Genomic DNA, 13,209 nt, shown 5'->3' on the forward strand with positions numbered 1-13,209 from the left:
TGAAGAATTTTTATTCCTATTTGAATAGGTGGGAATAGCGCTGGATATTTGAACATATGTGCATAATAAACCTGAAAATACATGTATATTATATGATAAAGCAGTAATTTGACCCAGTTATGTTCCTCTGTCAGAGGTGTTCATTTCACTTCCTAGGAATTACTAAGTAGTCCAGAAGCTTTAAGGAGATGTAGCCAAGAGGCTAAGGGTAGAGTTCCTTTTTTATGGCAGTGTTCTTCAAGTAGCACATAAACACTCATGGAGCTTTTAAAAAATACGGGTTCTTAGGTCTTCAACCTACAAATTGATTCATTCTGTGGTACCAGTAGATTCTGATACATTATTTATTAATCACGTTTTTGGCTAAACTCTTGCAGCACATCTATGGAACCTAAAAAAGAAAAATGCCTGAGATCAAATCCACCAAATACTTTGATACAGTTGGTCTAAGTTGGAGCCATGGGATCTGCATTTTAAAAAGCTCTTCATCCTGTTTATTTTTATTAGCAAAGATAGAAAACTGCAGGCTATATGTTGAAATGAGAATAGTAGTAGTTGAATATTTATGGGACCTGGAGAACTTTAGTGAAGGGAGGGCTCAGAGTCCTTCAGCATGGTGTGTAAATAGCACCACATTCGATGAATAGTGCTCTGTGGGAATTGGTGTGACAATTTGTAATTGGGCTTTCAGCCTATATGTGGAAGGGGTATCGTCTCAAATTATGTGCTAATTTTTAGTTTTTTAAATGTTTCATCTAGACCAGTGGTCAACAGACTAGGGGAAGCCAGGCCAAATCTGAACCCTGCCTGTTTTTTGAACAGTTTTATTGGAACACAGCTGTGTTTATATTTTGTTTATAGCTGCTTTGCCCTAACGTGGCAGAGTTGACTAGTTGTGACACAGTTGTATGAAATTCTATAACATGCATAGCCAGAAATATTTACTGTCTGGCTCTTAGCCAAAAAAGTTTGCTGACCCCTGATCTAGGGTTAATCTGGTAATTGGGGGTAATCTATAGAAAGTGGCTTATTGTTAACCAAACTCATGAAGAGTTTATGAATTAAAATGCAAATTTATTAATTTGTATGTTCTTTTCCAGTGTTTTTAGAAGGCTCATTGAGCAGAGCACCTCATATCCTAAAACCAAGTTTCCTGAAGAATCCAAATTAGTGTCCAGAAGGTTCATTGGTAGTAATGGTTATAAGTCAGAGCAAAAGCTATGGGAAGAACTGATAAAGTGTCGCTACCCTGCCCCACAGCTGACGTTGGAGTTCTCAAATCTTTGTTTTGGATTACAGATATAAAGCATTGTTCTTTCAGATGTTACCTCCTCTTCATTGGTATTGCCAAGTTTGGCCCGTTGTTTAATCAGTTACTTCTTCATGTTAATCTCTCTCTTTGCTTCTTAAGTAGGCATTGTTTCTCTTATCATTACCCTTTGACTTATTTATAACCTAACTTCCCCTGGTATGCCATGTGCAAAACTCAAAACAGAAACTCCAGCCAATAAAATTTCATTAATAGGTGCTGGCAGAGAGAACTCATCCTGATTACTGCTTACGAATGAGTACAAATGGATTTTCTGAAATAGTTTGTGAATTTTTGAGAGAGATTGCCATTTTTGTGCTTTCCACATGGCCATCACTCCTCTTTTTCTAGAAATTATTTAGCTCTAAGAAGTGATTTGATTGTTGCAGTAGAAGATTTTTTTTTGAAGTCTGTAACACCTGAAGCATTCAAAGCATGTATCTCACAAAGATTTTTACAGCCTCTTCATCATCCCGCAGAAAATGGCTGAAGAATTTTGTTGTAGGGTTTGGTGTTAGATTTAGGTGCTCAGAGCAGGTCATTACCTATTACTGGTATCATGACAACCCAGTTCCTATGGTTTAGACATGATGGTGAAAATCAAAATGCATAAAAACAGTTACATTGCAGTGGTCTCAAATATAATGCTCTAGTTGTGACCAATCTTATGTTAATATGTTTTCATTTATTAAAATAATTGAATTGATTTCCTATAACAAGCTAAGAACTTTTCTGAATATTTAGAATGGTATATAATTGGAACTTAAACTTTTGTAGTCATGATAACAAAGATAAATGTTCCTAATGTTCATGTATACTCTTGGAGGTAATCTTTAGGATTTTGACTATTTGGGTTGAAGATATATGTCAGTTTTAATCAGCTGTTGAAATCTATGATCACTTCTCAAAAGGATTATTTAATAGATTTAATAATATCTAATCATGTAGGGGAAACTTAAAAAGTTTCGTTCAACCTGAGAGAAGTGACTGTGGGTGCTATTTAAAATTATTTTTTTACAGCATGCATAAAATGGCCTGACTCAAGTAAACTAGGATGTATGGTCACCCTATCATAGGTTACAATTATAGTAGTGTTTTGTTTTCTCTGTTTTATCATTTTTATTTCAAAATCTTCTGAATGAGTCCAGATGGAAATGATTACTGAGTCCCTAACACCCTGTACACACAGTATCAGTACTTTATGGTACTTAATTATCTCTAAGTCATATTAGATGACCGATGTCTCCTTTTGGCTTAACCTTCCAATTAGAATTTCAGAGGCTCAGAACCCAGAAAAATTCTCCTCTCTTTTTCTTCCAGAGAAAGTCGGTGTACACCCAGCACATACATAATCTCCTCTGACTACTTACCCCAACTGTGATCCTGTATCATTTTTAATAGGATTCCTTTTTTTATCATCACATTGCTTTCTAATTATTTTCTGACTTTGTTGTCCACTAACTGAGCTCTCTGAATTCTTTCAGATCAGGAATCTTTGTCGTACTGTAGTTACTTAGATGTAAGCTAGGAGAATTAAATAAATATTTGATGTCTGATTTTTCATTTGCCAATGCAGCCCAGTCAGGTAGTTTTCATTGTATTTTATGGGCCGCCATAGCTCAGTATTTATTCAGTACTAATGTGTCAGATGTTAAACATCCGTAGTTTTGAAACGTAGGTGGCATTGAGATGCAACTATTGATGCTTTTGTGGATTTCATAATGGAATCACATAATGCAGAGTAAAATTTTAAAAAGTCAAATAACCAACAATTTTTTGTGCTTGGTTTTCAGCATACCTAACTTCAATACGTGGATCCCACCTGAATATTCCTTCAGAAAGTTAGACTTACAGGAAGACTGGGAGGTTTTCATTTAGTGAGGAAATTTTGTTCAGCTTTCTTGTGTTCAAACCATAGTGCGCTGGGTTCATTAAGGATACAGGGATGAATCAAAGCCCAGAGTCATGTCTGAGGATTTCGGTTCTGTCTGATAAGTTCAGTTCAGAGAAAGATTCTCTGCTAGGGAGTGTCAAGGGTGTCATGGAGCAGTCTCAGTGCTAGTGTGGAACTTATGTGGGTTGTTTTTTTCCTTAAACGGTATGATTGGTTTATTGTTCTACCTCATGTCTTTTCCTTTGAAATGGTAAGTTACAAACTTACTTGGTTCCGAATGGTTAGCTCTCTTAGCTAACATTTACCTTATTTGAGGGGTTGGAGGCGAGTCAAGATTGGAGAATAGAAATTTTAAACTGAAGTAAACATGGTTTTTGAAATGTCCAATATGTGTAATATAAATAATAGGAATTTTGTTTAATTACTAAGTAGTTGGAATTGATAGTAAAAAATTCAGTTGAACTTGTTACTTCTGCTTTGTGACTTCTTAATGTAATATTTAGAGCCCTCCTAGAGGAGTTGTCCTACATGGTGATTATGTAGAAACCTTTTTTTAGGCCAATCAACATTTAGTGTTTTCTGTACCTGATACCAGGGGCATGATGCTCTGAAGTATGACCTGAAATGTCAGGAGTTTGCCAGTATCCGTGTGTATGTAATTGTTAAGTAACTGCTAGCGGTTTAGGGGGAAGAACTCAGGTTTGTGAGCATACCCTGCTGATGAAATGCATTTAGTTCTGCTTAAAATTTAAAACAATTGAAAGTATGTGTTAAGTTTACCTCTTTGTCTTAAGAGATTCTCCATATATATTGTGCACCACATTTCAAATTCTGTGTTTCTGGTTGTAAATTTAACATGTTTAGCACAAGATAACTTCTTCATTTGGCATATTATTGCCTTTTCTACATCCTGCTTTTAAACAATTGATATGCTTGTTGTAGTTCTCTTATAATTGTTTTGTTTTTTTTTCCCCCGCTGCCACCTTGTGATCGGCGTCACTGGGCAATTTTTTTTTTTTTTTAATTGGGGAAGGGGAGCAGGACTTTTATTGGGGAATAGTGTATACTTCCAGGCCTTTTTTTCAAAGTCAGGTTGTTGTCCTTTCAGTCTTAGTTGTGGAGAGCGCAGCTCAGCTCCAGGTCCAGTTGCCATTTCTAGTTGCAGGGGGCACAGCCCACCATCCCTTGAGAGAGTCAAACCGGCAACCTTGTGGTTGAAAGGACGCATTCCAACCAACTGAGCCATCTGGGAGCTCAGCGGCTGCTCAGCTCAAGGTGCCGTGTTCAATCTTAGTTGCAGGGGGCGCTGCCCACCATCCCTTGTGGGACTCGAGGAGTTGAACTGGCAACCTTGTGGTTGAGAGCCCAATGGCCCATGTGGGAATCGAACCGGCAGCCTTCGGAGTTAGGAGCATGGAGCTCTAACCGCGCCTGAGCCACCGGGCCGGCCTTAATTGTAAATTTTAAATAACTTTTTGAATTTTATTTAGTTACCACTTAAGTAACTTAAAAATTGCTGTATATTGAATCTGTTGCTTTCAGTTATCCACTTAGAAAAAATATATAATTTGTCAAAGTTTCAAAGCTTCAGTAGACTACTAAGATAATTTGCTTAATGACTACTAAGATAATTTGCTTAATGCCTAGTATTGAAAACAGAAAAAGATATTCTCCTCTAATTAAATACCTACCTAATTCTTCATGCATTGGAACACGTGTGCTTTGTTTGTTTCTTCCACTGATTTCTTCTGTTGATGGGAACAAGGTGGAATAGCTTCTTGTGCAGTTTATATTTGTTCTTTGGTTTCATCTTTCATATCTTAGTCTGGCCAGTCGTGGTAGTTATTTTGACGTTGATAAGGAGAGGTACTGGGTAAAAGGTTATGGATAAAGAAATGCAAACTAGCCGGTAGTATTATGTGAGCTTTGGTAAGATACCATTTAAAGTATTGTGTTTGTGTTAGAGCTGTGATACTATTGCTGACTTCTTTAAGAGTTTGGCAACAAATAACTAAATTTGAAGAATAAATAGTTCTTAATTTCAGTTTTTAAAAGCACCTTTTCAGAGTTTGCCATGATAATTGAAAATGATAATCTTGGAAATGTCCCTTGGTTATGTAGATTAAAAGTCTCAGCGGAACATAAATTTTTTTAAAAAAATTAATTTGTTTAAAATCTTTATTCCCCTCTCGATGCATGCTGTATTATATGTAATTAGTTAATTCATATTTTGTTAGTAAGCTACTCTGCATATTATAAAAAGCAGCATTTAATTTTGCTACATAGTCAGTTGAATTTGACAGTGACATTAAAATAATCTGTTTAGTAAGTTATCTGAACCAGTCTTTAAAAACATTGTTGAGTAAATTTAGTTTAAGATGTACTTATCATTTAGGTTAATGAGTACGGTGAGCTAAGAATAAGTCTCCCTTAGTTAAATTTGTTGTTTCTTCTATTTCTGATCTGAAAATTAACAAGTAGCAACTATTATTTCATAATTAAAACTCATATAAATTGAGATAATTGATTATTCAAAAAACATTAAAAATTTTTTAAAGATAAACCATATTTTTTAAAGTAGTTTTAAGTTCACAGCAAAATTGCACAGAAGGTACAGAGATTTTTCAGGCACGTCCAACACAGACTCCTTCACTATCAAATTCACTCAATGAGGTGGCACATTTGTAATAATTGACACGTCCAAAGTATATAATTTACATTAGGGTTCACAGTTGGTGTTCCACAATCTCTAGGTTTTGACAAACGTATAATGTCATGGATCCACCATTATTGTATAACACAGTGTTTTCACTGCCCTATAATCCTCTGTGCTCTGCCTATTCATCCATCCCTTCTCCCCATCCCCTGGCAACCGCTGTTTCTTTTACTATCTCCATATTTTGCCTTTTTCAGAAAGTCATATAATTGGAATCATGTAATCTCAAGCCTTTTGGTATTGGCTTTTTAGTAATATGTATTTAAGTTTCCTCTGTGTGTTTCCATTGCTTAATAGCTCATTTACTTTTAATGCTGAATAATATTCCACTGTATGCATGTACTACAGTTTATTCATAACTTACTGAAGGACGTCTTGTTGCTTCCTAGTTTTGACAATTATGAATAAAGCTGCTGTAAACGTCCCTGCGCAGGTTTTTGTGAGGACGTAAGTTTTCAACTCCTTTGGGTAAATACGAAGGAGCAAGAATGCTGGATTATATGGTAAGAGTATATTTAGTTTTGTGAGAAACTGCAAACTGTCTTCCTAAGTGGCTGCACCATTTGCATCCCCACCAGCAGTGAGTGATAGTTCCCGTTGCTCCACGTCCTTGCCTGCATTTCATGTTGTCAAGTCTTTAGGATTTGGGCTGTTCTAATAGGGGTGTTGTGATAACTTGTTTTAATTTGTGGTTCCCTGATGACGTAGGACATAAAGTTTCGTTTTAACAATGGTTCAGTTTCGTTTTAACTGAGGGTCATTTCCCCAGTATTGATGGGTGCAGATATTTTGGCATGCATGTATTCAAATTGAGGGGAAACCACCATAGATTGTATGTATTAAAGATTGTCTAATGTTACTGAAAATATTTCCCCCTTCCCTTTCTGGGGGAGGGGAGAGCATGAGAGAGAGAGAGAGAGAGAGAGAGAGAGATGATTTGGAAGTTATTGTTGTTAATTGCCTCAATTAAAAATGTGAAGTCTTCCATACATTCCCTGTTGGTTGTGTTAGAAAGTTTGCATGCTATTATTTGAGTTGTATCAATGAGAACATGTCTTATTTCTCTTTTTAGTTTAAAATTATTTTATTTACTTTTATTAGGAAAACATTACTGTGTTGATGCACACCTTTTAATATCTGAACACTTTTTAAATGAGTCAATAATTTATTGGCAAAGAGACCTATTGTTTTCAGATTTTTTATTTATACCTATTTCCTTTTCTTAATAATTTCATGTAATTGATTTTTGTTCCGTTCTTCAAAGTATGTTGTGTTTGTTACCCAGTATTTCTGAGTACTAACGTTATCTATTTAATTTCTCCCATGACAGTTTGACTAGCTGTCTAATAACCTTATTCTTTTACTTCTCTAGTGAATAAAAAGATATATTACCAAGTGGTAAATGTAATTTATTTTTAGAAAAAAGTTATAATATTCAATGATAAAAAGGTTGAATCTTGTTACTTGCGAGAACTTACACATTCCTCTAGAATTATGAGGTGTGATCAAACAATACAGTTGACAAAAATTATATTACAATAAAAGACACATTACCATTAATCCCCCTCACTTTGAACACACTTATCCCATCATTCTTGCCACTTTCTGAAGCAGTTCTGGAAGTCCTCTTCCCTGAGTGTGTTTAGTTGCGCTGTCGTGGCTGCTTCGATGTCCTGAATCAATTCAAAACATTTACCTTCCATGGTCATTTTGATTTTGGGGAAGAGCCAGAAGTCACACGTTGTCAGATTTGGTGAATAAGGAGGTTGAGGACACACTGTACTGTTTTTATTTGACAGAATTTGCCTTATCAGAAGCGATGTGTGACATGGGGCATTGTCATGATGGAGGGTGATTTAAGGTACACTTTAAAACATACCTCTCAACCATAGCTTACACCCAAATGACTGCACCAAACAAGTTGAAACTTGTCACACATTGTCACTAAGGTTTCACATGTTGCTTCCCGTATTGAAGATCTCTACCTTTCTGTTGGATGGCACTCAGCAGGGGCATTCACCGTATTTTTTTTATCACAACGGAAAGGCTCCGTGTCACACATCGCTTCTGGTATGGCATTTCTGTCATATAAAAACATGGTGTGTCCTCATCCACCTTATTCACTGGTTCTGGCACTGTATGACTTTTGGCTCCTCCCGAAAGTCTAAATGACCATGAAAGGTAAACATTTTGAATCAATTCAGGACATCAAGGCAGCCACGACAGCGCAGCACGAAAGAAGACTTCCAGAACTGCTTCAGAAAGTGGCAAGAACGATGGGACAAGTGTGTTTGAAGGAAGGGGAACTATTTTGAAGGGAATTAAAATTACTGTATAAATTTTTTAATCTAAGTATTCACCATATATTTTGATCATACCTCATATATTTCCTTTAGTCGATTTAAATATTTATACTATATCAGTATTTTTACATCAGGATTTTTAGCATTTTCTTTAGTAAGACCTGGATCCTAAATGGCTCATACTGGTCTCTAGATAATCTTTAGAAGCTTTTTAGAGACATAAATGAGGTGTCTGTATGAATTAAAGGTAGTAAAGATTGAGGCGGTTAACTGAGTTCACTCAAACAAGAATTTAGATTGATCGATGTGTTAGATGAACATATTTTCTTATTGATCGCAAAATGTTCCAGTTGATAATATGTTGTCAGTATTTATTTAGTTCACTGTTTCCCAAACCGTAGACATTCATATTATACTTTATTATTTTAGCCTTAATTTTGTGCCATGTAATTCCTTTAAGTTAGTTTACCTAAAAGAAAAATACAGTATCTTTTAAATCACAGATTGATATCTAAGTATTAAAGGAAAAACATCCATATCCTACACAGAATAACGTCACGTTCTGTACTTTGGGGTATACTGCATTAGTTAATTTACATTCGTTTAAATTTTCTGCTGCTTTTATGTTTTCATGAACTGGAGTATTGACTGGAACAGTGGCTCTCAAACGTTTTGCTTTGGAAATCCTTTTACACTATTTAAAATTATTGAAGACCCCAAAGAGCTTTTGTTTTAGCTTTTATCAATATTAACCATATTACAAACTGAAAAAGAAATCTGAAAGAAAGTAGGTTGTAGTTGGAAGAATGGCTTTATTTTACAATTTTTGCAAATGTTTTTAATGTTCAACTTTAATGTAGTGGGAAGAGTGGTATTGTACTGTTTTGTAAATTTGTTAAATGTTTGGCTTTGTGGAAAATGGCTGGCTTCCCATATTTGCTTTTGCATTCCACCTGTTGCAAAATGCTCTTGGTTACAGTACGTGAAAAGATCTGGCTTCACACTGGCAACAGGTAAACCTTTTCACATAATTGTGGATATTCTTGGTGGATAGTATAATAAAACTAGACAAGTAGTAGTTTCTTAAAAGTACTCTTTTGCATTACAATCTGTTGGTCTACTTTGAAATTTGAATGGATGACTCAGGCATGATTTTGTAATGTCGTGTATCCAACATTAGAAAAATTGATTTATCGAATTAAAAAAATATTTCAAATTTTAATGTATTTTATTACACAAAATTAAAAACTACATCTTAATACCAACTATTGATGTCATCAGAAAATGTCTGCCAAACACACAAGTCAGTAAGTAATCATAGTTTGTCCAGTGCTGTCTCAGGTAAAATTCTTGTTCCAAGACAAAGTGTCTCACTCAGCTTGCCACCCAATCACAGGAATTGTTTTTCTTGAAATAACCACTCTACTTCAGAATGCAGAAGTGCTTTATGTATATATCCTGTTTTGTTGCATAGATTAAAAAGACGTGTACCCAAGGATAGCAATTTAATAAAATTAATAATACTTTCTGCTTCCATCCATGTATTCATATTTGAAAAATTTAAACTGCTGTTGTGTGCATGTGAAGAATACAGTGATTTCTAGTAAAAATTGAACACAAGCGCCTTGATTTGTGTCAAAACACCAGGTATTTTGCCCCACCGTTGCTTTTGCACCATCCACGAATGTTGATAAGAGTAAAAGCCCAATTAGATCATAATATTATAACTGTTCTAGTGGTAATAAGACATGAAATAGTTTTGAATCTGTGCACTTGCTGAAAGGGCACAGGGCCTGGCCTCTCAGTCCGTACTCCATGACTCACATTTTGAGAACTGCTGTCTTAATGGAATGTCACTTTGACATGTGGTTCTGGAAATCAGTCATACTTCGCTTACTTTTTTGGTCAGCTATGAATTTAAGCATACTTCAGTGACAATCTTGCAGTAATACCTATGCGCAATTCTTTTAAAGAAAAGGCATGCCTTTTAAACATTGTAAGAATAAATTTAAAAATGGTGTCTTTTGTTAGTTTTTGTTGGAATTCTTGAAAAATGAAGGTGTTTGGGTGAAAATTGATGAACTCTATTTTGGCAGAATTTTGTAGGTCAGCTTAACTGCTTACTATATGTATGACCTTGAGTAAGTTATTTAACAGTTCTGGGCCTCAGTTTCATGATCACTAAAATAGAATAAGAAACCTACTTCATAGGGTTGCTATGAGGATTATTTGAATTAAACAGTTTTCACCATAGCTTTATCATTTCATTGCACTGCAGTCTTTTGAGATTTTGTTTACATATAGGTTGTTTTGTGTTAAACTACAACTCTTAATTTCTGCTAAAGTAATAAAGCATCATTCAGATTTGCATTAAAAATATCACATAGAATGTGCCCATTGTAATTTAAAATGTATTTGAAGTAATTTATAGGAGAAGTAAAGGCCTTGTGTATTGCTGCTTGGATGAGTACCCAGTTATAGTGAACTTCGTCAAGTGGTTCTCCTTGATATTTGATATATGAAGTTGTAATGAGAAGTACTGTCGATTTTCATTTCACACTACCCATTCAAATCTGTGCCTCTTTTTTACTAGAAGTTATATAGCAGTGGATTTATAGAAAAAACAGTAACTTTGATGACACTCTTTAGCTCCTTGTGAAATAGTTAAGAAATGATCTGTCACCTAATTGTACTGTCTTTTTGTTAATCTTACGATTGAAGCTGTATAAAATAGTACTGAATGGTTTTTTAAGGAAATGTCAACATTGATAAATTGAGTATATGTTTAGTGGAAAATGCTGTAGAACGTGAACTGGCATTTTAACATATGCTACATTATAAGCATGGATTATTGTAAGACATTCTGATTATTTCATTAAAAGAAGTATTTTAGAACTGGAACCAGTTTATAATAATAGAGCATCAGGAAGGGAATGTTATGGCCACTGTTGAATGGTTGACTTAAAATCATAGATCTCTTTAGTATTTTAATATGTTTTCCACAAAATTGTGTTAATGAAGAAAAGGGAATACTAGAATAATTTAAGAATTTTTTAAAAAGCTAAACGTTGTCATTTCAGAAAGTGATAGGTAAAGCTGAAGTTATAAAAAGACAATAAAAATGGTAGTCTGTCCCCTTACCCCAAACAGTGAATCATAGACAGGGTGTTATAGTATATAAGAGGAATTTGAAAATTGAAGTCTCAGTGAGACTATAATTATCTTTTGTTAAATGGTTAGATACTGCATTTTTAATCTTTCACAGGTAAGGCAAATCCAAAAGTAAAAATAAAAATTAAGTCCTTGTTCCCCTAAAATGTCATGATTATAAAATCCATGTATTTTACTCTGTAGTGCTAGAATGAAATCAACATTTTAGTAACGTATATCTGTCATAAATAATACCTGGCAGCCTTTGGGTAGTATGCTGATACAGTGTACACTTTTAGTAGTAGGTTCGGAAATGACAGCATGGTTTGATTGATTGATAGTCATGCTGAGTGTGATTATAAAATAGTACTTTCCATATAATTAGAAAATTATATGGCTTCATCAGTTGTCAGTTTCATATATAAAATAGTTTTTTCTTGGTCAATAATAGTATCCAATGGTCAAAAGTTTCATGAGAAATTTTTATGAAAATTCAAAAAAGTTTTGAGAAGCATTTGGCATTTAAATTTTCAAATAATGTGGCAAAACATTTCTTCATGGTACTACTGTGTAAGTTGGTGTTTTTCAAGTACTAGCGCTTCATTAAAGATTACCTTTGGAGGAATCTCCATTAAGTTAGATGGGTGGTTGATGTGCTGCTTAGTTGCATTCATCCATCATAGGCTTTTATTTCCTTTATTTCTAGCTATATACTGGTAGGTGCGATTCACCAGTATCTTGTATTAAATAAAAATTTAAAAACATTTTAATAATACGGGTTTTAAAATAGAAAAATTATGCTTTCTTTAGATTCAGGCATTGTTACTTTGGTCTCAGAATGGTTTTTGTGATTGCTACATTTAAACACTTGTCTGATACTGGAAAAGATTATCAAATGGTAGTGCAAATTTCACCTATAATATGTTGATTTCACTGAAGTTAATTCTGTGGCTTTTGTTACTAACTAGTTTCTAGGAAGCGGTTTCTGTACTGAAATTTAAGATATTTTCTATGTTTGTTTGACCTTTTGTGTCATCATTAAACTCAAGAGCATTTTGTTTCAGAACTTGCCAACTGTGTAATAACACTTTTATTTAGGTTTCCAAGTAAAACCCTTGTTCTAATAAAGGAAGCAATGTTATATTGAGCTTTTGGTAATTAACTTGTGTGTAGTTGAGACTTTTATGGTATCTATAGGTCCTGGATGAAATAATGCTTGAGTACATGAATAAAAATGCAAAGATGAATTACAGTATTTCAAATGTGAAAATTGTCTCTGTCTTTAGCTTAGTGCTCCACAGCTGTTTATGTTGATGTTTGAGTGCATTTGCATATAAAAGTGGTAACATTCATTTCTGTTTTAAGAGTTTAGTGACCTGGGAGGAAAACTAATTGGCTCAGGTGGTTATTATTACTAGAATTTTCTTTTCTTGGAATCTAGGCATGTGTCTTTGATCTACTGGAATAAAAACATAAATGGTCTGTGGTAAACTTTATGTAATCTGACTCACTGGTAAGCTTTTCAGTATAAACTCAGTCCTTTAAGCATTTGTATAGTACATTAAGCCTTGGAGACTGAAATTTCAATGTTCTTACCAAGTAAAAGATGTTGGAAAAATTAAAATTTTTTTTAATGGAAAGTGATGACCCAATTTATTCTTTTCTTTTTGATTTTAGATGGGAAATGTAATATCATAAGATCGATAGGTTGACTGTGATAACTATGTTTACTTACAGAGAGAACAGGAAATGAGAATGGGTGATATGGGTCCCCGTGGAGCAATAAACATGGGAGGTAGGGATTTGAAGCAAAAGTCTTCTGTAACTTTACTTGTCA

General features: G+C 34.4%; 1 protein-coding gene across 1 annotated transcript in view; it reads left to right on the top strand.

Annotated features, from left to right (window-relative positions):
• The window catches only part of PSPC1 (paraspeckle component 1), a 61,247-nt gene that overhangs the window by 39,625 nt on the left and 8,413 nt on the right, over positions 1-13,209 (top strand). The window contains exon 7 of the mRNA XM_019749595.3: positions 13,110-13,167. Coding sequence (XP_019605154.1) covers positions 13,110-13,167 — 58 coding nt within the window. The remainder of the gene's footprint in view (positions 1-13,109; positions 13,168-13,209) is intronic.

Source organism: Rhinolophus sinicus, chromosome 16 (genome assembly GCF_057876585.1).
Source record: "Rhinolophus sinicus isolate RSI-liver-muscle chromosome 16, RSI-T2T, whole genome shotgun sequence".
NCBI lineage: Eukaryota > Metazoa > Chordata > Mammalia > Chiroptera > Rhinolophidae > Rhinolophus > Rhinolophus sinicus.